This window comes from Strix aluco, chromosome 1 (assembly GCF_031877795.1).
Source record: "Strix aluco isolate bStrAlu1 chromosome 1, bStrAlu1.hap1, whole genome shotgun sequence".
In the NCBI taxonomy this organism is placed as follows: Eukaryota; Metazoa; Chordata; class Aves; order Strigiformes; family Strigidae; genus Strix; species Strix aluco.
In genome coordinates, this window is record NC_133931.1 from 28,083,887 (window position 1) to 28,110,652 (window position 26,766).

The 26,766-nt window shown below is 36.4% G+C and overlaps 1 protein-coding gene across 3 annotated transcripts; it reads left to right on the plus strand.

Annotated features, from left to right (window-relative positions):
- Nucleotides 1–1,215: 1,215 nt before the first annotated feature.
- Nucleotides 1,216–26,023, plus strand: NBN (nibrin). 3 transcript variants are annotated; one of them, XM_074816253.1, is made up of 16 exons: nt 1,216–1,490; nt 3,111–3,244; nt 4,367–4,512; nt 5,864–6,023; nt 6,452–6,555; nt 10,554–10,671; nt 10,953–11,143; nt 12,199–12,299; nt 14,515–14,656; nt 15,093–15,356; nt 15,641–16,112; nt 18,778–18,849; nt 20,294–20,449; nt 21,339–21,452; nt 22,484–22,533; nt 25,829–26,023. In XM_074816253.1, exons 1-16 carry the CDS (start codon nt 1,460–1,462, stop codon nt 25,857–25,859), a joined length of 2,286 nt encoding a protein of 761 aa, XP_074672354.1. In that variant the 5' UTR covers nt 1,216–1,459; the 3' UTR covers nt 25,860–26,023. The 3 variants fall into 3 exon arrangements, with proteins under 3 accessions (XP_074672354.1, XP_074672364.1, XP_074672374.1); XM_074816263.1 differs by having other exon boundaries at nt 3,111–3,220; XM_074816273.1 differs by lacking the exons at nt 1,216–1,490; nt 3,111–3,244 and adding an exon at nt 5,019–5,078 and having other exon boundaries at nt 4,430–4,512.
- Nucleotides 26,024–26,766: the final 743 nt, after the last annotated feature.

Consider the following 26,766-nt stretch of genomic DNA (forward strand, 5'->3'; position numbering starts at 1 on the left):
GGGTTTACAGGATTCACACAGTTTCTTATGATGATAACTTGTCATATGAGGTCAAGCCAATAGGATAAATAAGACATAGAATAATGACAACAATACAGAGGACATTTAAGTACAGTTATATAAAGCTGAGAAATAGTCTCATTTAGGATATGCTCTGTATTTCTGGTCACCCTAGCTCAAAACTGACTGAAATTGCAAAATTATGAGGGACTAAAAAAACATACAAAGAAGAATAAAAAAACTCGCAAGGAAAGAGATTAAGGAGACTGGGATCATTTATTTTAGGAGAAGCGTAGGAGGGAAAATATAAAAAGGTATCAAAGTGAACATTTAAGGACAAAGGATACTTAAAGTCATAACACATGGAGATTAAACAGACTGTGATTCTACAGAAACATTTCTGGCTGACAGCTTGTATTTACATTTCTGTATGTTTTAAATTAATCTTTTCATATTTGGAAAATGTTATCCTGAGTTCCCCCACTCCATTTCAACTCCACAGGTTTTCTGATGTTAACTTCTTAACTATGTGGATATACCTCCAAAAGCTTTTGCTGTTTTGCAAAGATAAAGGGCAATTACCAATATTCAGTACCCTGGGAGCAAGCTGTGAGCTGCATAGCACAAGGAGAAATGGGTATTTTGAGCCGCACCTCAAATGTGTGTGACAGGAGTCACGCTTCTCCATACGGGTCCTCTGCTGTTCCTTTCCAGAAAATTCAGTGTAACAGAGTAGCAAGTCTTTGGTAACCTGCCAAAAGACCTTCAAACTCTCAGGTATCTTTTACTTAAAATTCTAGTAAGTTTATTTCTTCTTTTTATCCAAAAGTGTCTTTCAGTTAAGAGATGAGTCTCTGTAGTATTTCCTGTTCTGCATGCACCGTATTTTGTTGGGGATTTTAGGGCACTCTGAAGGGTAGGACAGAGGGCCACAATAGTCGTGGCGGGGGGGGGTCTCCTCGGGCCTTGCCGGCCTTGCCCAGCCTCCCCTGGGCTCCCACCGACACCCTGCCCCTGGGCCCAGGAGCTCCGCCTCAGTTCAGCCTTGGCCTGACAGTCCCGCCCAAAGCTGTCACGGGGCAGGAGGGACCGGCAGCTCCCGGGGGCTGAAGCGGCGTCCCGGGCCGCGAACGGGGAGACCAACAGTTGCCATCAGGGGTTGGAGAGCCCGGGGACCTCCTCGAGGCCGGCTGGCGCCGGGCCCGCCCCTCCGCGCCGCGCATGCGTGCTGGGCCGCGGCTGCCCGGCCGCGGTACCCGGGCGTCACCTTTCCCTTCCCTTCCCATCCCCTCCCCTCCCACTGCGCGGTCGCGGCCCGGGTGTCGCAGGGACGCGGCGGTTCCGGCAGCAGCGAGCGAGGGGTTTTCTCGTCCCTTCCCGGCCCTACCCCGGCTCGTCGCGGGGTGCTGGGCCGAGCCGCCGCCCCCCCTGCCCTGAGGCGCCCCAGGCGGCCTCTAGGATGTGGAGGCTGGTGCCCGCCGCAGGAAAAGGTGAGGGAACGCCAGGCCCTCTGCCGCCGGCCCTTTTCCGCCCCAGCCTGCGCGAATCCCCGGGGCGGGGGCCGGTGCCTGGCCTCGGGCTGGCGGCCCGTGAGCGCCTGCGGGGGGGGGAGGCCGGAGCCTGCGGGCCCGGCCGTTCCCTTCGTGTGCCGAGCGGTACCGCGCCGGGAGCCGGCGTTTCGGCTTCCACGGGGGTCTCTAGTCGGGCTTTCTCGTCCGTGCGCCTCGGGCAGAGCGGCGTTGGTCCGGTGGGGGCCAGTGCTGGCAGAAGTCCTCGTCATCTGGGCGCTCGTCCACGGCGGAGCCTCCGTTTTCCCGTTGAGCACTGCAGGCCACAGCTCCTGTTAAATTTAATAGAGCTTTTTGCTTTGCGAACGCATGTAGGGTGTCTTTAGGTGCTGCTGCTGCTACAGCCGGTGAAGCAGGTCACAGAGTGCTGCTTCAGAATACCAGAGGAGTTGAGCTCTGAGGCAGAAGTCAATCTCGGGAGTCTTTCCTTTCAGAAAATATTATGTTGGTGTTCCGATGACCAAGTGTTAAACTTAAGACATCATGTTGTTTCTTGGATGCAGAGTTTTGAAATTGAATTGCCACTGTACCTTTATTCATCAGTTTCCTTATCCATAGGAGCTTTGATACATTGATAGTGGGTATTGTATACAAATTTCTTCTTGACGTCAATGTTTTTTCTCTGTATAATGAGCAGTCCTATCACAACTGTATCAGCTCTTTATTTCCTAGTTCACTGAGAGTGAATTTTGGATGTTTGATTTATCTCCGAGTGGCAACAGTACCCAAGCCTATTGAAATTAGCTGAGTTATCTCCTACTGCCTGGAAAACTCTTGAGCAAGAGCCAAAACTCTGGGTATCACCATTGTATTTAGGATGTTAATTTTTGCACAGTTCATATTTGAAAGGTTGTTTGTCCACAGTTGATAAGTAGAATTTAATCTGTAGTTATTCATTTTCATCAAGAAACATTTCTGGTTCTGTTGACCAGTGGGTGGCACACACCTTTTGGATGTAGTCAAGCCATTCACTGGAAAGCACCATGTGGTGTAGATGACTGATACCAAGAATGAACTAAAGCATAGGTTGGAGACTGAACTCATTAAGCATGTTTAATTTACATTGCAGATGATCTTACATTCATTAAGAGGACATTTTCCTCTAAACCTCTTAAGTTATGTGAATAAATTATGTATCCTCGAAAAATTACCCTTAAAACTTGTGGTTTCGAGAAGCTATCTTATATCATCATCTTTTTTTTTTCCTTCTATGCGTGACACAATCTTCAAGAAATAATACAAGAGAAAAGTTGAGAAACAAAGAATTAGTAAAAATATATTGTTCTTGAAAAAAGTGTGCTGCCACTTTTGTAACTGCTTTATCATAAAGTGTATCCTTTTGTAATGGGCAAGGCAAGGGAGGGGAAGAAAGAGGTTTTGTCTATAAATACATAATTCTAGTCAGCCTAATAAATGATACATGACAAAGTTGAGTTTCAGATATACTACAAACTTCTGAATGTTTTGGAGTTTTTTGTAAACTGCTATTTTTCTGTCCCTGTTTTTTTGTGGGTTTTTTTGTTTTGTTTTGTTTTTTTTCAGGAGAGCCATATCGGCTTTTAAGTGGTACAGAATATGTTGTTGGACGCAAAAACTGTGCAATTTTAATTCAGGATGATCAGTCCATCAGTCGAAGTCATGCTGTTCTGACAGTAAGTCGTCCTGAAACAACCCCTGTAAGTAGCCATCATTTTACCACATTATCAGTACACTGTATGGGTAATTCAGTCTGCCATTACCATTCATACTCTTGTTTCACTCTCACTGGTGTTTTATGCTTGGAGTAGAACCATTGATCACCTGTTTTGTCTTAATCTTGACTTTTTTTTTTTAATTCAGGGTTGCTTTCATGTGTTGAGAAATTTAGTGGTGTAATTCTATTGATCCAAGCTCCCTTTTATCCCAGAGTGAAGATTCACTAGGAATTTGAATTAAAATAACCATAACAAAAATTATGCAATTAAATTTCATTACATAGGCAAGTTTTAAGTCTTGGTTCTGGAAAGTGCTTCAGTGGTCTCACTGCGGGCTTGGTTTGTGTTTCATTCCACGTCATTAATTCTGTGTTTGCTTAGGGGACTGAAGCTAAAAATGTCCCAAGGAGAATTAGCAAGCGGCAATTTACTGTCACTTATGTGTTGCAATGTTTACAGACATTTTGAAGCCAGTCAGCGGGAATTTCATTTATGTAACTGTATATAGAATTTGAAATGAAGTACATTTTCTTTTTTTCCTTTTAAGTCTGCAAATAGTGTGTAACTATGTAGCAAAATTTCATAAAAGCAGGCTGACAGTGTTCTCGTTGTCTTGTGAACCATTTGGGAACTATGACAGTGTCTAACCTCTTCTCAAGACATACTGGTGTCACCATGCCCTGCAGCTTGTCGAAGACTAGCAGTGTTTGTGGAAGGAAGTGAGGGAATGTGGCTTGGGCACCTATGCCAGAGCTCGGTGGTAGGTAAAAGCATCAATAATAACTCTCGGAGCCTTGCTGAATCGCACTAGCAGAGGCTTTGGGCCAGTGAGTGATTGCCTTGCACATCCTCCAAAAAGACTGAGTATAAGAAACACAAAAGTTCTGATGCTACAAATGTGTATGTTTTCTCTCATTCCTTGACAGTGAAAACCAGAAGATGAATAATTACACATAGCCAGCCTTGCTGTCCAAAGTCCTTCTTTAGGATGGTATTTTGTGGCCTTATTTATCTACTGCTTTGATCCATAATCATAGTAACCTGTTTCTGATAAAGCTGTTTCATTCAGATAAATTATAATGGCTTATTTATGTTTATTTTCAGAGCCAGTCTCTCTCAGTCCCTATATTAACAGTAACAGATACATCTAAATATGGTACCTTTGTTAATGGATCAAAACTCAATGGCACTTCAGTGTCTTTGCAGTCTGGTGACAGAATCAACTTTGGAGTCTTTGAGAGCAAGTTTAGGTAAGTGCTTTAATTATAAAATACCAAGTAGAACATTGCAGTTTTTGGAAAGAGTGTTTTAGCACATCATAAAACTCAGCAAGTGATACAGCAGTGATGAATTTTTAGAAAGCAAAGGAGATGAGTAGTATTTTGCCTGTGTTCCACACCTGCTTCTGCAATAGTTTTCCATTACATATTTTTATTATATAATTTATTTTGACACTAAGAGATTAAAATTGTTCATAGTGAAGCATTGGCATTTTAGAAGATGTTGTATCACATACAGCGAGTGTTTTCAGGCTATCTTAGGCAATGAACAAAATCCTAAAATGTACATGTTCTAAAGAAGGAAGAGTTTAGGGTAGGGATAGAGCTTGTCTGAGCTCTTGTTAGCTGTTGATAATGTAATGAGAAAAGAACTGTCATAGCTGGAGGATACTTTGTGCATCCCTAGTCATTGAATGCTTGTTGCTGTGATGTATGACTGCGTTCTCTTTAGTGAACCCAACTTGCTGATTTTTCAGATTTAACATGGTAGCCAGTGCTATCTGTTTGAATACATGAAGCACTCCTTGAAGTGACAGGTAAATAGAACAAATTCTAATGACCATTAAAATCAGCATTAAAGCAGCGAGAAGATGGCTTTGTTCCTTAAAATTTGACTTGGTTTTGTTACTGCTGTTGGTGGTATTTGACAGAAAAAAAAGCATTCTTCTTCACTTACTACAATAAATGATTTTTGATATTTTAGGTAAACATATCCAAAATGTGGTACAGGAATCTTGCTGTAAGACCAGATACATCATGACTGTTGTACCAGAAAGCTTATTTAAGTTTCTTTCTTAGATTAAACAAAATCAAATCATGGAATTTGGTATGCTGTAATTCCATATGGAAGAACCACAAATATAAATAGGCTTATGGTCAAGGGTAACGGCAGTGTTAGGAAAAATTTACTTGAACTTGCTTTTTAGATACTTATTTTTCAAATACTAATCTGTTCATGGACAGTTCTGTTGAGCAGACTTTTCCCTTTGGAAGTACACACTCAATTTCTTCTGATATTCCCTGAGTTTGCAGTATTCTTAAAACATTAATTCTATGTGATGTCTGTGAAAGACCCAAAAGTCCTTAGAAATATTTCACTCATCAAGTCAAAATGTTGTTATTTTTTCTGAATGAAAATCAGTATTTACTTTCTTCAGGAAATTTTAAAGCACAGTCTTTGATTTAGGTAAAAGTATGGGTCTTTTTTTCTTTGTCATTCAGTTAAGATTTCCCTGAGACACAAACATAATAAGTCAGCTCTGTTCATTGTAATGATTGGCTGAAATAACTAAAGCAATTCTCTTTTACTCGTTCTTTGCAGAGTAGAGTGTGAACCTTTGGTCGTCTGCTCATCATGTTTAGATGTAGCTCAGAAAACTGCTTTAAATCAAACCATCCAGCAGCTTGGAGGCCTTGTAGTGAATGAATGGACAAAAGAGTGTACTCACCTTGTAATGGTATCAGTAAAAGTTACTGTTAAGGTATGTTGAGCTTTTGCACGTTGATGGCATTGCTTTGCAGTTTTCCCACAAATATGAATTAAATTCTAGACCTGCTCAAGATTTTCCTCTACAAAGCTATGAAGTCAACTCTTCCTTTTCCAAGTTTAGAAAGAGGCATATGTTGATGGGAGGTTGGAGGGAAAGAAAATGAAAAAAGTCAATTTTGAAGACTGTTACTGATTTCTATCAGTTGCCTTGTACATTTTCATAACTTTGGTGAAGACAGCAATTAAAAGTTAGGCTGTTAGAAGCAAAACTATCCTGGTTTTTGGTAGCAAAATTCAGAATAGTTCTATTTTTTTTGGTGACATTTTCCACATCTAAGATCTTAAAAAGCTAATGTCAGTTGAACCATATTCTAGCTGAACTTTTTCTATACATTAAATATATATTTTCTGTCTTTTCAGACTATATGTGCTTTGATTTGTGGTCGACCAATTACAAAACCAGAGTTTTTTGTTGAATTAATCAAAGCTATTCAGTCCAGGCAACAGTTGCCAAATCATGAAAGGTAAGTATTGTGTTTTCAGTGTCACAGAATTAAAGTTATGGGAGTTAGATTATCAAATAACTATACATTTAACTGATCATGTTTGACAGAATATGTGATTTATAGTAACTTTATTTGTGGAAGAATGCTTAATATGACACACATTTTAATATTCAGGCAATTTTCTTCCTGTCATCCCTAGAGTAGTAAAACGAGCTCTTGGAATTGACTATGTGGTTAGTGATGTTACTAGCTCTAAATAAAGACTTTTTTTGTTGATATGTTTGAAGGAACATTTAAACTCTTCTGGGTGTTGATACATTAAAATTATATTTTTATAAAATAAATTATATCAAGCTTGTTCATTATGTAGACATATTTTCCCAGTACGCAGCTAGTTACTGAGTTTATTGTAAACTTTGGTCAAAACAGAGTTAGCCTGACTATTGAATTCCCTGAAATATCAGGGAAACTAATGTGCATTGGTCTTCACTATATAAAAACAAAATACTCATTGTTTTCATGGTTAAATTAACTTGAAAAGGGAATTCTTACTTTGGAATAAATAAGTACTGCAGAATAGGCCATTTGGTTATTTACTCTGTGTAGAAAAGTGTAAAATAATCTCGTTATTGTATGCAGGAATTTCATCTGAACGTGTATTGCTACTATTTTTACCTTGAAAAGGGAAACAGTTGTGTTTTTGTTTGGGGTTTTTTTGTACGAACACATGATTTATGCAGGTGAGAAATGTCAATTGTGTGTTTTTAGAAGGTAAACTGCATGTGTACCTGTTGTGGTTTTTTTAATCATTTCTATTCTTTGCATGCTTTGGAAGATACTGTGAAATGTAATACACAATGAATGGAAATTCTAAGAGTACATGGCATTTGAAAAACAATATGTTGAACTTTTAATGCCAGTTAAGAGGGAGGAAACATTTGTGAAATTACTTTAAATGCATTCAAGACACTATGATTTTTCTGCCTGTATTTTTTTAACCAAGTGGATGATGGACACCAGACACTTGAGTTGGGGGAGATAAGTGGTGAAGAAGAATAGAAGTCACTGTTGGTTTTACATATGTATGGATATACATACACACATATGTGTTAGGACATAACAATTTATTTTCTTTAGTGGGTCTGATGATAGCCACTGATAGAATAATTTAAAGAACGGGGGGGGGGGGGGGGGCGGGAAGGGCAAGTAAACAAACCTCAGTGGTGTACACATGGTGATGGAAGCAAAGCTGCAGAGGATTTACAATAAGCTGCACTTGCCACGTGGTAAAATGTATTTCACAGAATGTGACAGTACCTTGCTAGAACAATACGAGTGCCAATCTGGAGCAATTGGTAGCAAATACTCTTTAGTTTCTAGATGCTGTTTTACATTTGCATGGGTTTATGTAATATGACAAATCAGTCATCTGTGAGTGGTTTAAAGCTCATCTGGTCTTCAGTTTCAGAAGGAAGGGGGAATCTTCATGAATTGTAACTTTTCCTTCTACATTGTTTTATAAGGACATGAGTAAACAAACTATTTAGAGTCCTCTCTGAAATATTGGACGTAAGGTTTTCGGGTGGATTTTTTTTTCCTTAGTACAGGTAGCACAAGCCATAAAAAGCTAGCAATTGGTTGTGCAATCTGAGATTTGCTTGATCTAATGTTATCTAGCTGTCAGACTGCTGTTACTGTCTCTTACAGTAACGAACAAACAGTGGCTTGGGCTCTCGAAACCAGGATGCTTGTTGTCCATTCCTTTTAATATAGGAGTAACAGTATAATTCGGCTGTTAGGTGCTCCATAAAATAGAACCAGATGGCTATGTTTCCCTTTCTTAAATATTTTTGCTAACTATTAAGACCCTCAGAGGAATGGAACTGACTAAACGTTAGTGTCACTAGCAGTATATCCATTATGTAGCTTTCAAAGAGAGAGTTGTGCATCAAGCTAAATAAGACAGCTGGTGAAATATGCAGATCTCTATTTAAAATAATTACAGTATTTTAAATAGGTGATTTTTTTAAGATGTAGCTTGTGGCAAGATCTTGGAAATTTACTTAGCAGCTGTTTGCATTCAATTTCCAAAAATACTTTTAATTTTCACAGGGAATTTCTACATTGTGCATTGTAGCTAGAGCTGACCCGAGCTGGTACATCTGCAAGACACTAAACAACTTGAGGCAATACTAGTTTGGATATAAGAAAAGTGTATTGATGTGGTAACGCAGGGCCACACTGTTAATTAAATCTTGATTACTACTGTAGAACTGATCCCAAAAAAGTCTTAGGGAAATACAATCTTGAAGTTCAAAAAATTTAAAACTTTTTGTTTATACCAAGACTTCACAGAATTGCAAACCTGCAGTTTGCATATGAATGTGGGGCTTCTTACTTGAGGCTTTTTATATTGAAGTGTATTACCTCTGGTACTCTCTGATAACCTATGCAAGGAAGAACAATAACTGAAGATTTCACTAACATGTTTTATTACAGCAGTCCAGTGTAAATAGTGCAGGGCTTTGAAGAAGTATGAAAGTAACAGAGTCTTTAACAGAAACTCACCAAGAATCAAAATCTGTGTATTGAAAGATTCAAGACTGTAGAGGGTCTTTTCTGGATAATGGTGTTACTGTTCAAAGCTTATGGGGAGAGAGTACAAAGAGCACTTCAGAATCCTAAGATGGAAAAAACTAAGTTGCGTTTTGAGCTTAGATCAGCATTGGATAAGAGTTTCAAACAAAAATCAAAGGTTTCTTTGAGGAGGAGATGATCAGTTGGAGTTCCCTGCTGAAATTAAAAACCAGAAGCTTGAAATGTCTTTACAGAGAAACTATAGTCCGGTTCCAAAGTAATGGGAATTGCTGTTTCTCCCTTTTTACTTATCCTTTGGTCTTTAAAGATGACTTTGTACCCTGTATTTATCTTAGGTTAATAACTGTCTTTACAGGACTCAGTATCTGAGTTGCCCTATTTCTTACAAATAGTAGACTTTATTTATCTATTTCAATTTCAATGCAACAATATTTTTGTAAACAGACTTGAAAAGGTTGCTGAAACATCAAATACTCAGTTTTCAAAACCTGATGGTTTCAGGCTGGTTAATTTCCATTGTTTACATGAAGCTTTAGGAATTGATAGTGAAGAACACAAGAGAAGAAAGATGATTTAAAATTAACTGTAATTATGTAGTATATTTTAGCCTATCATAATTGAATTACATATTTGGATGCAGTAGAAAATTTACATGCTTATTCTTGTGTTCCGCTGTATGTGAACGTTCACAGGGTCTGAAGAATGTTCATGTTTTATAGATGGTGCATTTTTTACAGAAACTTAAATTTCAGCATTTCACAGAGTCTGTTTCTTGCTTAGAATCTGCTAATCTTTGCATAAATTAGAAAAAAAAATTAAAAGCATATCCATGTTCCCCAGCTGAACTCCTGGTCACTCTTCTTGTATTGTACAAAACAATTGAGAATCTGCAGGGTTAATCTGTTCAGTTCTCTATCCCACCAGCAAGAAAAGTATACTTATTTTCTGTCATGTTAGTAGGCTGTCATGTAGTGTGATGATACACAATTTCTTGATCGAATAGAAGAGAAGGAGGGATGGCTCTCACCACCTGAAGGGTAGAGGAAGCAAGATGACTAATTTTGTGTGGAGTTTTACTATTAGCTAGAGTAAGTACAGAATGAGATTGCAGTCTCATTTGTAACTATTAGTGGAGAATGTGGATATGTGTACAGCAGATGATTAAAGTGATTAGGTTGAATACATTCCTAAAAGTGTTGTCCTCTTAGTTACTGAAGTAGAAAGTCTTGGTCTTGACTTAGATGTTGAGAAATTAGAGACTGTTTCTTCTTAACAATCTCTTGAAAAAATATTTATATAGTTTTAACAGAGAAATGCAGTGTTTTAACTTCAAAGCTTTACTCTAAACCAGAAAGGACTATGAGTGGGTGCTGATAGGTAAATCTGAATTTTTTAACTTTAATTTTGTGTTCTTGCAGCTTTTATCCTCCAGTTGATGAGCCTTCCATTGGCACTGAAAAACTGGATTTGTCTGAGCATCACGAAAGGAAAAAAATATTCAGTGGAAAAACTTTCGTATTTCTAACTGCCAAGCAGGTAATCATACTTTACATTGCAAAAATGTTGCAGGGGTAGCTAAGCGCGGGTTCCATTCTTGTGAATTCTGGGTTCATCAGGAAAGAAGGATTTCTGTGTATTTATCTTCTTACAATATAATGGCCTAAGCAAGATGAAATACAGGGCGAGAAACAGAACACATCACATCTGCATTAGTGCATCACTCTTAAGCGCTATGCTGATAGTTCATTATGCTGAGACTTCTAAACTGACTGTATTTTAACATTTTAATTTTTTTTGAACTTGCATTCTCTTTTTAGCACAAGAAACTGGGTCCAGCAGTTACTCTTGGAGGAGGAGAAGCGAAGTTGCTGACAGAAGGAAGAAAAGAAACATCTTTACTAGTTTCTCCTGAAGTTTGTGTTGTTGATGTGGGGTTGACAAACTCTCAGATCCCAGGTTCTGACTCCATGAGAAACTGGACTGATTCCATTCTGACTGTCTTGCAAAGGTGCAGCACTGTTCTCTTGTACAGTGGTAGGGTAATTCCAGAATTTCTGCAGAGATTTAGTCATGGTGTTTGCATACGTATTTAAGCAGTACGATGCTTATAAAGTGGGTATTTTCTTCATTGCTTTAAGTGTTTAGCATAGTAACTAAAATTTCTTGAAGCAGGAAAGAAAGGACTTGGCAGTTCTGATTTGATGGGTTTTTTTGTTTTTTCTTTTTTGGAGGATTGAATTCTACAAAAATTCATTGTTATGAAGCTGCTTTGAAGTTACAGACAGCAAGTGTGTTTTCCTCTACTATTTAATTAATATATTCTAAGAATGGAAAATAGATAATCTATGATTTTTTCAATAAATATACATATTTCATGAAAAACTGATGAGATGGCTCCTTGAGGTCATGTGGTTCATTGCTGTCTAATTTGCATACAATGTTTCTGAAGAGCAGCTTCTATTTAATGAAAATCAGTTTTTGTTTCGGTGGTAGGTTTTGTTTGAGAGGCCAGACTGCATATTTTATAGATGTTAGGATTTTCATTATGCCATTTTATTAAAACAATGAAAGAAAACAAAACCCCAATCCTTAACCTAGTACATAACCCTACTTTCCCTGAATTTTCCTGCTAAATAGAGAAAACTGTACTCAAGATCTTCTCATGGCTGTAGTACAGAAGAGGGGGGTGTGTGTGTGCCTAACTGACCTGCAGAAGTGCTCAAATCTTTCAAGTCACTTTTCCATTCACACACATTTTTGAATTGGAGGTAGAGCACAATTGGTTAAATTCCCAGAAATCAGAGAGAGAGACATGCGTTGTCCAGATCAATGGGACTAGACAGTGGATACAGCAGCAGGAAAGGCGGAAGTTTGTACGTGTAGGACATGGGTATAATGATGGATAATTATGCTGATTTACTGTATTGTGAAAAATTGTAGTGTAGACTGATGGTTTTTGAAAGAAGGAATGGAACATTTTGTACTTTGTTGTATCTGTGTCCATTTGTCTATTCACCTTTGAATATGTATTGAGAAACTTTTGTTTTATTTGTGTATTAATAGCAAGGATCTCAGGGCTATTCCTGAGGCAGAAATTGGATTGGCAGTTATCTTCATGTCCACGGAAAAATACTGCAACCCTCAAAAGCAGCTTGGTAACAAAGGTAATTGGAAGAAGGGTAGTAGTAAGTTAACAGCATTAAAGAGGCAGTATTTCATTTTGTATAGGGGCATCAACTACTCATCTTCTTTTGTTTTGTTTTGCAAGATCACTAAAATAGAATGGTGCTGTATGAACAATGTATACAAGTCTGAAGAGGTAATTGGTTTTTTAATGGTCTTGTGATAAACTGCAATGAAAATCATAAGACTCTTAGATGTAAATAAAGAAGTAGCCAATCTAAAATTAGTGTAAAAAGCAGACATATAGTACATTGATCTTTAGAGGAAAGATATTTTAAAACAGTCTTCTGAAGTTCACATTTTTAGTGGCCACTGAATTAATATGTATGTGGTAGCTTGAATTCCATGCTATTCTATCTTTTATGAAAAGACTGGAGTAAAAAGGAGGCAAAAGACGAATGTTAGATCTTGAGAGAATAAGAATGGAATTAATTTGTAAAGGCTTTCTTTTTTTTGCACGAAAAGGAATTTGCTTTAGGAAAATTCAACCACCCTCCACCCAGTTCAAAACCAAATATAATCTTGATATAAGAAGTAAAAATAGTGAGACATGATGGCCACATTTCCTGAAGTAATAGTTTGAGGGTGGACACCCCAAGTCTCAACTTGAAACTTAACTTGAATTTGCTAATATGGTAGTAATAAAAATCTTAGAGAGACAGAGTTTTTGTTTGTCTAATTTTTTTTCATGCCTCTTCCAGAATTGTTAGTATATATTTTTGTTTCTATAAAATTGTGAGAGTTACATGTAAAATTTTTAAGTTCTATTCTATTCTAGAAAATGTTGTATTGGGTAGCAAATCCTACAATTTTTTTAAAAATCAAACAAAAACCCCATAAATCTGTCTGTACACATAGGAACATTACTTAGTCAAAAATGCATTTTGAAGTGAGAAGGATATATGTGCAGTACTGGCAGAGGCCTGAAAAATGTTTTGGTTGACTGGTATTCATGTATGAATAACTTGTATATGATCTGTTGTCTATCCAGTTTAGAAAACAATACAAAATAAATTAATTCTCAGGTTAAATTTAAAGATACTGACCCTGCAGACATCTGAATAAATCAGAACTGCTGATCCTTGTTTCCAGTCTGAGCAGTTCAATTGGATAAAAATTGTCTGATTGAATTGTGTAAATGGACTGTATATCAGGCTTTTAAAGGTAGCTATGCTAACAGTTTATTTGCTATGAGAGAACAAAAACTATTGTTTGGGAGTTACAAGAAAACTTCTATGTATGTGTTGGAAATCAAAGGGATTGTAAACAAGACTTCTTTCTCTGATCTTGTCTCAGAACAACAAATAGAAACATATATAAGATGTAGTTGCTCAAGGAGGAGACCTAGGTGTGTCTATGAGTTTTTCCTCTATAGGTTACAGTGGTAGGAAAAAACGAATGAATGAATGCATAAAGAATAGGTTATGTGAAAGGATAATACTGTCATCACAGTCTCAATCAGAATGAGATGCAGGAAGAATGTAAAAGGCTGAGATATGAGTAGTAATTTAAAAAAATGTATCTAGAAGGACGATGAGACAGATGTTAGTAAATGTTAGTATCCTTTGACTTGGAGAAGACTTAAGTATATGAAGACAAGGACAAGTTGAAAGGGCAGACAGTGTAAAAGATGTTGTATATACTCCTCTTTCTGTTCTACAGAGAAATAATGCAAGCAACTAGAGAGCAGCAAACGATGTTTTAAGGCAATCCTTAATGAAAAATTGGCTGTAGAAGACATTCATTCTAAGGTTTTTTGATAGCAAATATTGGTTCTGTATTAGTAGAAATAATCCCAAATATAATAATCATGTTAGAGATCATCATAAAGCAATAAATGTAAGGAATTTTGTGCTCTGACAGTTTTGCATAAAATATATATTGCATGATTTATTAATTATATCATGTCCATATTAATATATGAATTCCCATTATGCTTCATTTTTATTTGAGCAAAATTCCATGACTTAATTTAGTGGAATATTTAACTAAAATTGAATCTCAGAATATGGTCCTTTAGAACGGTTTCTTTCAGGTTTTTTTAATTAATAAATCTGCTTATTTTTTTGATTAAAAGTGCTTTAAGACCATTTTACAAAAATCTCACCTGATCAGCTACCAATGTGTGATAACACATGCAAAGAAACACAGATTTGATATTAACCTTTTAATTCTTCTCTTGTGTTGATCTTGCAGCTGTAACTAAAAGTACTCCTGCATCAGCTGTTGTAGGGCGAGCCATTTCTCAGAGTTTGTCTGTGGATGAAACCATAATGCCAGCTGCTGCAGACAACAGCACAGTATATGTAGCTGATACAGAAATAGAAGAGCAGACATGGTAAGTATTCATGGAAATAGTTTCTAAGTTAATACTTGCAAGTAAAGCAATCTTTTGTGACAGAGGAACTGTATCATTGCTGTGGACAAAGATACACCATGTTAGAAATGGCACTTAGTAAATTGCTGTCACATTTCTGCTTGTGAGTGGTAGATAACAGAAAATATCACATAGGACTTACATGACTCTTTCAGATACAAATATAGATACTGTATATCTGATTTGACCACCTTGACTGTTACAAATTTTCAAGCCATTTCACAATTATAAAAATAGATTTATCATAGTGGATTTTACAGTTTGTTTTTAGCACACCTACATTGTTTATAAGTATTTTCAAAGTACAGATACAGCTTTTTAAAAAAGTGGTATTCTACAGTGTATGTCCGTGATAACTTCTTGTGTGACTACTTAATATTTTTTCTCCTTAATGTAGTATGGAGATAGAGAATACTCCCCAGATGGATAGACGAGGGAAAATGGCTTTCCAGGATACAACCTCCATAAAGAAAAACCCAAGCACAAGTGACAGTGTAAATACAGGAACATCGATACCTAGAGTGAACAGAACATCTGTGTTTAGTCAAAAAAGTCATCCTGTCTCGCCATCTAAAATTTCAGAAGCTGGTAAACCTAGTGAGTGTGCTTCACGTTACCAGTCTAACTCAATTACAAATTACTTCCAGGTAGCTAGAAAAAGGTATGTTGAAATTTTTCTTGACATTACTTCCCTTATTGTTATGTGGGTGCTGTTTCTGGAAAATAATTTTAACTCAAGGGATGTACGTTTAATTCAAACATACTTAAAAAGGTGATTTTTAGATCAGCTTCCTAGAATGGCAGGCTTTTCCTCAAGGCTACTTACATTCAAATTTCACAGTGCAGTCACTAAAACCCCAGGAAGCTGTTATGTTGCAGATGCAGCTAGTCATACTCAAAAACGCTTTTGTAATTTCTTTCTTTCGTAATTACTTTCTGGCTAAGGGAAAGAACTGAAGAAGAAGAAACATCTGTACCCAAACTATCAAAACTGGAGGAAAGGTCATCGCCTGTTTCCAAGTTCAGTGAACCCACAGCTTCATCAGTATGGAACAGTGACGTGGAACAGCATCAAAAGGAAAATAACATCCTGGACCCAAACCCAAATGTTGCATTAGAAGACACGGGTATAAAGCTTATGAGGGAAACTGGCAAATTAGCAAGTGATAAAACAGACACTAAAACCACTTCTAGTGAAAAGCGTGCACCAAAGAAGAGAAAGGAGTTAGATGATTTATCTGAAGATACAGAGGCACTAGAAATTGTGTTTGGAAGCAGAGACCTAGACTGGGAAGATCAAATGGCAGATCATGACCAGGAGGCTCAAGGAAATGCACGAAAAAAAAGGTGTTTGGAAGCCAAAGAAAGCTGCATTCAAGAAGTAAATGTAAAGCAGAGAGAGGAGAATAAAATATTGGTAAGTTATATTCTTCTCATGTGCCTAACCTTTACATTTACAACTGTGTTAGAAGGATGCAGGTAACTCCTTTAAGGATGAGGCTACCTGCGTACAGGTGGCTTTATAAAATTTGTTTGCTTAAACCTCTCAAATCACTCTCATCTTAAAATTGACATGATGTATTTATTACATGTGAACACTGCAGTTACACCTATCTAAATGTTTTTTTCATTTTTCAGGACATTGTTTCTTTATGAACTGAAAGCTGCTTGTATTCTAAAAGTTTTCCTCTCTTTTTGCTTGAAGTACTGTAGGTAGAACAGCAGACTATGTCCCTGGTCCAAGAAAAACTTCTCATATTTTATGTTGTTGTGTTAATTATAATGTTGATATTTATACTAAAATAATAATGATTTTATTTTTGCATAATGAATTTTCTGAAGAAACATTTAGTTCACCTCTTATGTTGAATACACAGTAGTGTCCACTGTCTTTCAAGTCAGAATCTCTAGATGTCATGTGAAAGATTATTGGTATGCTTATATGAGGCAATTCAAATCACTAATGTCCTCTTAAAAAGAAAAAAACCCAGCAAAAATCCAACCAAAACAAACAAAACCAAAACACAGCTTGTGATTAGTTTTCTTGATTATTTCTCTGTATCTATTTTTGAGAATAAGGCAGTTTTCTAAGAGAAAATAAGAAAAGAATGTATTGTGAGTAAACAGTAGCCACTTAATTGAAAAAAACCAAAAGCAGGTTTGTGGAGGAAAACAAATGTTGAGAGCTCTAGCAACGTAGACTACCAACAATGCAGAGGGGAATGAGAGAAAGAACAGGTTTAATTTTTGTTTATTTAAAAAAAAATATATTAAAGCTTACTGTTCATTCAGTTCTTATATAGTGCAGGTAGTGTTTAAATGTTGTAATAATAAAGTTTGAATGTATGATTGAGTAACTGGAATTTACAAGATACCTTGGATCACATGAGACTTAGTAATTGTCTGTTCATTCTTAGCTCAGACCAGCTTAACATTCTTCTCTTGATACTTTACTGGAGCTTGCTTCTGGCAAAGTGTGAATTTTGAACTTTATTATAATGCTGGTTTTTTTGGTGTTACTAACAGGCAAATTGTAAGACACTTAAATTTTTGTACAGAATCTTTGTTTCTTTATAGTATAAAGAGAGAAGGTACTTTCTGTCAGGTCTGACTGTACTGAGAGACTAAAATGGCTGCTTGGAATAGTATTTTGAATTTTGTTACGGCCTGAGAAGTTTTTCTAGTCTAACTTCTTGTCAGGATCATGAAGGAAAACAAATTTGTATGTATAAGTAAACTGTTATCAGGTGTGCACTTAAAGATTTTGCTGACAAAAAGTCTTCTAATAGTTTAATAATGATCTATTTTATTAATCTAAATTATATTTCTAGTGGAATAGGAAAGAGATTTCTTGATAAAGCTCCACAGGCATATTTATGTTACCTGTTTTCTTCAAGTATAGATTCACCTTGTGTATCTGGCAAGACAGAGAATGTGAGTAATTGACTCAAAATCTACAAGGTGCATAAAGCTGATCTGATTTTTTTTTTTTTTTCCCCAACCACTGAAAATAATTTATGAATGGCAGTGTGCTGCAACAGCACAAAGTAAGCCAACAGAATGCTGGTTTGCATCAACAATGGCATCACCAGCAGAGACAAAGAAGTCATTATCCCACTCTACTCGGTGCTTGTCAGGCCACACCTGGAACACTGTGTTCAGTTTTGGTCCCTGCTGTGCAAAAAAAATACGTGGACAGGCTGGAGAGAGTCCAGAGAAGGGCTACAAAGGTGATCAGAGGACTGGGAAGCCTGCCATATGGGGAAAGGCTGCGAGAACTGGGTTTGTTCAACCTTGAGAAAAGGCTTAGGGGAGACCTTATCACTATGTTCCAGTATTTAAAGGATGGCTACAAAGAAGATGGAGAGTCCCTTTTTACAAGGAGTCACACGGAAAAGAAGAGGGGTAATGTGTACAAGTTTCTCCTGGGGAGATTCTGATTGGACACAAGGAAAGTTTTTCACAATGAGAACAACCAGACACTGCAATAATCTCCCCAAGGAAACGTTGGTTCCCCAATACTGGACGCTTTTAAGATTCAGCTGGACAGGGTGCTGGATCATCTTGTCTAGACCGTGCTTTTGCCAAAGAAGGTCGGACCAGATCCTTGAGGTCCCTTCCAACCTGGTATTCTATGATTCTATGAAATCTGGTTTTAAACTATCAGAGGAAAGCAACCTGCAGAATACTTCCCAATCCTAGTAATGAAATGTCCTTTCTGCACACATGTACTCTAAACATATGAAATTGAAAATGCTGCTTTTTATATCAAAAGATTTTATGATATTTTCCAGAACCTGGCAGGACTTTGAAGATTATACACATGGACAAAACTTGCTACTGATATAAGAAAAAAAGTGAGAAACTATTAGTGATTTTTTTTTAATAGAAAGAAAACCAACGTTTGTTACAGTGTACATAAAATCACAAAAATGCGAAAGTACAGTGCAGCTTCTTTTCTATTTATATTGATTTGAAAATGCTTATTCCACTGTAAAAAAACAGAAAACAATTTTATGTAATGAAATTTGCAGTTAATTTCAGTGTTACATTTTAAATTTAAATAATTTCTAATCAAATAGAAAGAAAAGGAACTTGGATCAGTTCTAACTTCAGAAATGAGAAGTGATATCAAGCAAGAGTTGCCAGTCTCGGTAAGTAACCTGTTAATTGTAAGCTTGAACAGCATGAGAAGCACTAGGAAAATGCATCAAAATTTTGCTTTTAAGAACATTTGTGGATCCTATTCAGAGTAAAGGAGGTTCTGAAGATTGTACTCCTTAAAATAATCATGTGTAAATTTGAATAGTACAGTCCAACTTATTGACTGTGAAAAGACAGAACGAACTGTAGTTCATCTGCATGCTATTGTAGTGGCATTTGGATGGATACTGAAGGTGACCAAAACTACAGAAACCTAATGTAATTGTATTAAGACTTCAACGTGTTCAATACTTGTACTGATGTTTTTGTTAGGTTATTGCTTAAAGACCAGACAAGAACCTAATCTCCTTGTCTGCTCTAAGGAGATCACAACTAGAATAGAAGAGATGGACTATTGAGAAAATAGATGTAACATACACTGATTGTGAACAGCATGCTAACTTTGTTATAAGTGAGATGAGTGATGGAAGGAGGGGAGAATTGCTGGGAATGGCAGTGAGACAGAGAAAAAGCAGACTGGGCTAAATGAAACAGAAATGGAATGATTCTGAAGAGATGGAGTAGCCAGTTAACAAGGAGCAAGAATAAAACCTTTTCACGTATGAATAGAAAACAGTCCAAGAATAGGGAATGCTGTGCAGGTATACCAAAGTGCAGGATCAGCTCAGGTTAGCGGACTTTGCTATAAAATAACTGTACTGCATCTGGCCTGGAGCTGTCCATGAAGATAGTTTAACATTACTTGTGAACTTGTCCTGCACTCAGACATCTTTTTTAATCCACATAGATCTAGCCCCAGGCAGAAACGTGTGCATGCAAACTTGCTGGCATATGAGCATTCTCATGTACAAGAAGCTGCTTCGTTGGTCACATCCAGTTTACAGCCCTAAAGTTGGCCTGAATGATAAATCTGTAGGCTAGAATTTTGCTGAAGATGTTCAACTTTGTATTCCATGGAATTAGCTGGAGTTCCCAGTAGACTAAGCATACTTGATTAAATTAGTCCAGGTGAAGAGGCAAGGTGGAGAAGTGGAGAGAAGTAATTCTTGAATATTAGCTAAATTGGGGAAGAAAAAAAAAAAAAATTTCTTACTTGAAGTTTTATCTTGAAGTAAAATCGTAGTGAAATGAGGTACACTGACTTCATTATTATTACTGCAGTTTTTAATGATCCTGTCTTTTCAACAGATGTAAATATGAGAGAAAAAAATTTACTGAGCTCTCAGCTCTATAGGTAGTACATAAAGAGACTGAGAAGTACATCCATCTTCTTGGCTTCTAGCACTGGTGTGCCGCTTCCCCTCACCCTTTGCAATCCTAATTTTGCCTCAGCTGTGCTCATGATAATTCCCTTCTCTAAAGTTTATACTTTCAGATATGCTGTATGTCTGTTTATACACTTGAACTGCTCCTTCCTTTTTCTTCCCACATAAGAACCACAACAAACTGCAAGATGACTCCAGCAATCTTCCTAGCAGACTTCTGTTGACTGAGTTTAGATCGTTGGTTGTCAGCCGTCCAAGGCAGAACAGTCAGCTTACTGGAAATACCAGCTACGGGGGAAAGAAAAATTTCAAAATGTTCAAAAAGGTTAGTGTGTGGTTGAAATGGTCACAAGATGGCACTATTTGAAAATACTAGAAAATATTGCCTTAAAATTGTAGAAATATGTTATGAAAGATTTTTTTTTAATTGATAGTAACTACAGAAAAAACAATTTAAATACCGTATTATACTATTGACAGATATTTTTGCTAATTGACTGAAGAAATACCAGGCTGACAAAGTCTTACTTCCTGCTTGATTATTCAGATACTTGTACTCTCTACTCCAAGCTGTTACTTGGAATAAGTTGTAACTTCTGGTTGTACCTCCAAAAGCGAACAATTTGACTTGTTTGGGTCCAAAAGATAATTTCAAGAAGATTCTTAGTGTTCAATGTAAAAATACCACTTCAGCTCATACTAAAAATAAAAAAAAATATATACAGTTTAAGACTGCTAGAAATGCATTTCAATAAAATATTATGTAGAGCGTGTGAGTCACCTAATGCAACTTCCAACTTTCTGGGATTATGCTCTCACTTCTAGATAACATTTTAAATTTCTTTTCCACCATTTTGTAAATCTTTTACAGAATGCTTATGCATTCTGATAATTAAATAGAATCTGTCAGTAAAAATCAGTTTATAAGGTTTTGAAACTCCATTTAATGTACTATCAGACTTATGTAGCATATGTAACTTGTCAGCTATTTTTTTTGTTTCTTTTGGTAAAAGGAGGGAGTTAATAGGTTTCTGTAAATGCTTTTTCACTTCATGCTCTTCTAAATATCTCTGATAAATGTTATTCAAAGGAAGACAGACTGACCAACTGACTTCTGTGATACTTGAATAGACTTTCTGAATTTGTTGAAACAGACCTTTTACTTGCGGTGTGCTTGCCTTGTATTGTAATTGTGAGAATTTATTGTCCAACAGGTAGCTTATCCAGGGGCAGGACAACTTCCATACATTATTGGAGGATCAGATTTGATTGCTCACCATGCTAAAAAGAATTCAGAGCTAGAAGACTGGTTAAGGCAAGAAATGGAGGTAAGGAATTATTTCTTAAAGATGATCGAACAAAACTTATGTAAGTGGTCATAGCAACCTGCGGTCATTGCTGAAATACTTCAGAATTTTATTTTTGAAATAAAACTTCAACCAATTAGCTGTCCACACATGCTTATAGGAACATACACATTAGAAAAGTTAATGAAAGTCAGAGGTCAGTGTTATGGCTTATGTTTTTACTGATTACTTGAATTCATTTTACATGCAACCTTCATATAATCAGAAATACTGATTTAAAGCAAAATCAGTAACCTAAAAGAGAGTGATTTTTTTTTTTTTTTTTTTATAAACAAAATAAACGTTATGGAAATTTGCAACTTCTAAAAATGTGATAGGCAGCTGGGAAGAACTTCCTTCCATATGGTTAGCTATGTTCAATGTGTTATACAGTACAATTGATACTCTGTTCTTGAACAGAATAGAAAATACCTGAGTAAAATTCTCTTGGAGTATATTGAAGAGATATAGTAAGAATAAATCTAATATTTTTTCTATTGTAAAAAATCTTCACCTTTGTATGTAAAAGTTCTAAAAAAAATATAGTATTTTATCACAGCAGTTCTCTAGCACTTTCATTTTCCAAGTTTCTGTAAAAATACTTGCTGATGAGTCATAATGTTTCCACAGCCTGATCAAGATCCTGTTACATCAACACTTTTTGATTATCTCATTTTTTTTAATCCCTGGATAATGCCAATTAAAATTCTCTTTATGCACCAATAATCAGATAAAAATTTCCCTATTTCTATAATGATGCCTTAAAAAGCAAAAAACACATTTCTGACCAAAATTTATATCTTGCACAAACTACTCCATTCCATTAGTTGGTAGCAATAGCCAAACTTGAGTAGTGAAATATATTGTCTAATGTGAATATGCACTGAATGGAGTACTTAGAGAAAACATACTTCTTCATAAAAAACGGGGTTAGTGCAGGAATATATTGTTTTTCTGTGTTGTTCATTAGCTTCATCCTTAACATCAAATATTGAATAAACTTATTTCCTCAGGAACAGAACCGATATGCAAGAGAGGAATCACTTGCTGATGATCTCTTTAGGTAAGAGTTTTACATTTGAACTTGAAAAATGTGTATTTCTCCATGACATCTTTTTTTGGACAAATTCCAGTTCTGTGAAGGACTACTTTGACTATTATTTTCAAAATTCCATGTATTCCCATGTATGGAATATACCCAAAATGACTCAACAACTTCTCTCAAATTTTTTATGCCTTAAACTTACAATGTCATTCAGTCTTTCTGAAATTTTTTTAATAGGAACATTCTCAAACAAAGAAGGTTGCTATTTCCTGGCTCATATGCACAAGCTTGTTCGTTCATAAAGGCTCAAAGAGATTCTGGTGTCAGGCTTTCCACCATTAGTGTTTGCTAGAGCCTATTAAGTGTTTTGATCTTATAATCAAGTCAGTCATCTGAACTGCAAAGAAGTGATGGGCTCTGCCACTTTTTCATTCTGGCCATGGCACTTGTCTGTCCCTGTGCTGAGTCACTTGAGGGAGCTAAAGCAGCAGAATAGTATTTCTGTGAAAAAGTAATTGGCAGGACTGCTTTCTTTTTTTTTTTTTTTTTTTTTGATCTTTGAAGTAATGATTCTCAGAATTTAAAACAAAAATTAAAAAAAAAAAAAAAACTAAGTAAATCCTTCAGTATGGCCCCTCTGTGTCCCTTATCTTTGAGACTTCAAACAGCTTTCAAACCCATTCACAGTGAATAGCCCCTACCTTTTTTTCATTTCTTAAACTCCCTCAATGCCTTACCATCTTTACAGTTTTCAGACGGAGGAGAAGAGGCATTTTTACACCGATCATTCTATGCTCTTGACAGTGTAGTAGAGTTATTAATACTGTCTTAATCAGTGCTTATGTCACAGGAGTTTGAGAGATTTGTTTGGTAGGTCCAGGTTCACCTTGGCTTTTTGCCATTTTTGCCATAACTCCTTACATTTGCCTCTAAAACACAGTCTGTTTCAGCAGTTTTCTTTTAGTAACCCTCACTTCAGTTGTCTCCTGCTTTCTCTAATCTCTCTTTTGAAAGAGAGAATCATCCTATTCAGCTGATTTCCTGTCCAGTTACTTTCAACTGTAATCCTAATTTAATGATTTATAACCTCTTTCTAAATAAAAAAAGTTCTAAGCCAAGTTTGCCACTTTATCCAGTTTTTACATCTGCAATACAGCCTTTAAATATGTCAGTTACAGAGACATTTATAAAAACATGGTGCAGCTTGATTGCTGTGCTGGAATATTAACTGGTTCAAAAGATCTTTGATTAATTTTAGCCTTTCAAAACACAGCAGTGGAAACTTGGATAATTTGCATGCATTTGTGCTTAGAAAAGTTTTTACCTCAACTCCGATTTATTTAGGATAGTTGTACTTAGAAGTTTCCACAGTCAAGAATATTAACACACACACAATTTAATGCTCAGCAGTTTATAACATACTTCTAATTTTGTCCTTAATCCTGAGTAAAACTACTTGGCATAACGCTAATGTTAACAGCTGCAATTTCCTGTGAAAATTGCATTTGAAGATGCCATTAGAAAGAGTCGTGCAGTACTCCAAGGTAAAGATGGGCTAGAAGGAAAAGCTGTGCCGTCAACTGCTGCTGAGTGCATACTGAGGTAGAGGAGGAAGGGAAGTCATATCATAATATTTTTTAAGACTACAGATAAATGGATTATGTTCAGTAATAGCCCTTTGTATCCTTCACTCCTTGTTCCCAGCAAGGTCTTTTGTTTCTTTGTGCATTCACTCACAGTAGTGGAATCTCTGTAGTCCTCCTTCCATTTCAGGCCACGAGCACTGTACAGTTTCCTTCCTCTGATAATGTTTTATTTCCTTCTGTCTGGAAAACATCATCCAGGCTTCATTTAACATGGAAAATGGCTGGAGGTGAGGTGGGGGAGATTACATAAAAAGATGTTCGTGACTGTCAGTGTCAGCATCTCCATAGACAGTCACAGACAGGGTTGAAGGTGTTGGTGTTCTGATAGCGGTTTTCCATCATGTATCATCCCCTTCTCCTATGTGCTTATCACCACCCCCCCACCCCCCCAAAAAATACAATTTGGTGTCCAGGACATACTTAAATGGCAGAACTAATGTGTTACAACAGTATAGCAATAAATTAAAAGAAATGCTTTGAGATTTAATACAAGGATCTCATTTTGTTTAGCAAAGATTTAATTATTTTCTTAGTTTTTATTTGAAGAAAAAAGCAACCACAGTTTGACTTCTCACCTGCCATGCATTTGACTAAAAAAAATGTGCATTTAGGTAGAAAAATGTGTGTGATGAAGAAGAATGTTTTTGTCCAAATCTTTATCAAAGAAGCATGATACCGCATATCAACATGAACGTGTGTAGGAGCCATTCAGAAAATCTTACTGCATTAACAGCTTGCTCTGTTAATTAACAGTTAATGATAGAGCATTCCTTTCAAAGGGTACACTTTTCATTTTTGCCAGAAGTCTGAGTTGTATAGCAACAGCAGTGACTTCTAATACCTTTCTAGTTATGTGGTGATGTAATTTGGCTCACAAGTTGTCACATTTTCCTGTCTAAGCAAAAAAAGTCTTGATGAATGAGAGCAGAATTAGTGGAAGTAAAACTGCCTGATCGTTCAGTTGTTTCCATAAGTTATTCATGCATGAATACAAAACACATCAGAATTTCAAAGAAGTGACACAGGATTTTGAGAGATGAAGCACAAATGGAGAGAAAGAGAAGGCCAAGGGATCTCAGTGTCAAGCAGAGTACATTGCAGTAAATGAGGTATTTAGTACCTGATCAGTGTGTGTAGTAAATTAGTATATTCAAAAAGTAGATCTAAATTACTAAAAGTCGATCAGAAGCTGTGTAAAGGGGAAGGTAAGGCAAGGAACTACTTTATGTGGGAGAAGAAAGCAGCAGAAGGGTTTTGTGTGAATGAGTCATGGCCAAATTTGTACGTTTCTGTGAATATACAGTACCCCTTCCTCCTTTCTCCCCTTTTGTTATTTTTGTTTGGTTTTTATTTTTAGTAAGGAACTTAATGTTGGGACATTAAAGGCTTGGAGAAACTTGCTCATGCATCAGATTTAAAGATTTTAAGTAGCTGAGAGGTCAGTGAAAATTTTAGTAGAGGTGATCTCTAGTTCATGAACAGGTTCGGGCTTATGCATCCTTCAGTCAAATTGTAGCAACTGTAGTTAATTAAGAAGTGCAGTCAGGGAAGGGACTGAACACTGACCAATCCCTTGTTATGAATATGTAATAAAGATATTTACATCACATTGTCACAAGTAAAACTCAATGATATTCAAAGTTAGCAAATTTTCTTTTTTGTTGCAGATATGATCCTAATGTGAAGAGGAGAAGATAAATTGTAACCTGAATTTACAGTGATTCTCTAGCAAAAATCTGCTTTCTGTTCCTTAGGTTTGCTGGTTACAGGGTATAATATATACCTGCATATGACCATTTGAGCTGTCAATTATTGTAAGACTTGTTTTTAAGTCTTGTCTTTATTAAAGAAAAAGAAAAGTTTCTGTCACTGCTTGATACTTACAGATTGCACATTTTCGAGACCTTAACATTATTTGCTTCAGATTAATGCTCAGTAAAATACTGTAGATACTTAGGATTTAATTTTAGGCTGTTTATTTCTAATATTTGCTTATCAGTGCTATTTTTGGGAAAGAAAGGAAGTTAGCATCAGGCTTTATTCTTTTCAGAAAGGCTTTGTTAATTAGATTTTTGTATATTGACAATTTTGTCTCTAGGTGAAGGTTTTTGAAGACTTCATAAATAAGTTAGACCAAACTTTAAATTTGTATCTGAGTAAATAAGAAGTATTTAATATTGATAAGGTCAAGCTTCTTCCTATTTTTGAAGTTGGTGACATTATTTTTAATCAGCCACCAATTTTGTGTGATGACAGATTTGAATCAAATGTTTAAATTCTAAAATTCAGTGATTTTTGCCCTATTATGTCTTCAAATCTTCAATATTTGTTTGAACAGCCTACAGTTAGGCTAGAAACACTCTTACAAACTCAGAAAAACATACCAAAAAATTTTGCAGCAGCAACAAGCATTTTAATTTTGGTTTCTGTGGAAGGGGGAGAGAGGCAAGTGCAGTTTCTTTCTCTGAATATTTCCTTTCCTTTGTAAATAGAAGAGCGCTGCATTTGGCTGTTTAAGAACAAAAGATGTATACAGAAAGCCCAAAAGCTGCATGATGAGAACCATCAGATCATGAGAGTCTGTGTACTTTCCTGTAGTGAGAAA

What these genes read in the sequence shown, in the direction of transcription:
- NBN (XM_074816253.1), top strand. Translation starts at nt 1,460, where the DNA reads ATGTGGAGGCTGGTGCCCGCCGCAGGAAAAG. An exon ending in TTCCAGGTAGCTAGAAAAAG is followed by an intron (nt 15,357 to 15,640) that starts GTATGTTGAAAT and finishes TTTCTGGCTAAG; the next exon opens with GGAAAGAACTGAAGAAGAAG. An exon ending in CTTGCTGATGATCTCTTTAG is followed by an intron (nt 22,534 to 25,828) that starts GTAAGAGTTTTA and finishes TTTTTGTTGCAG; the next exon opens with ATATGATCCTAATGTGAAGA.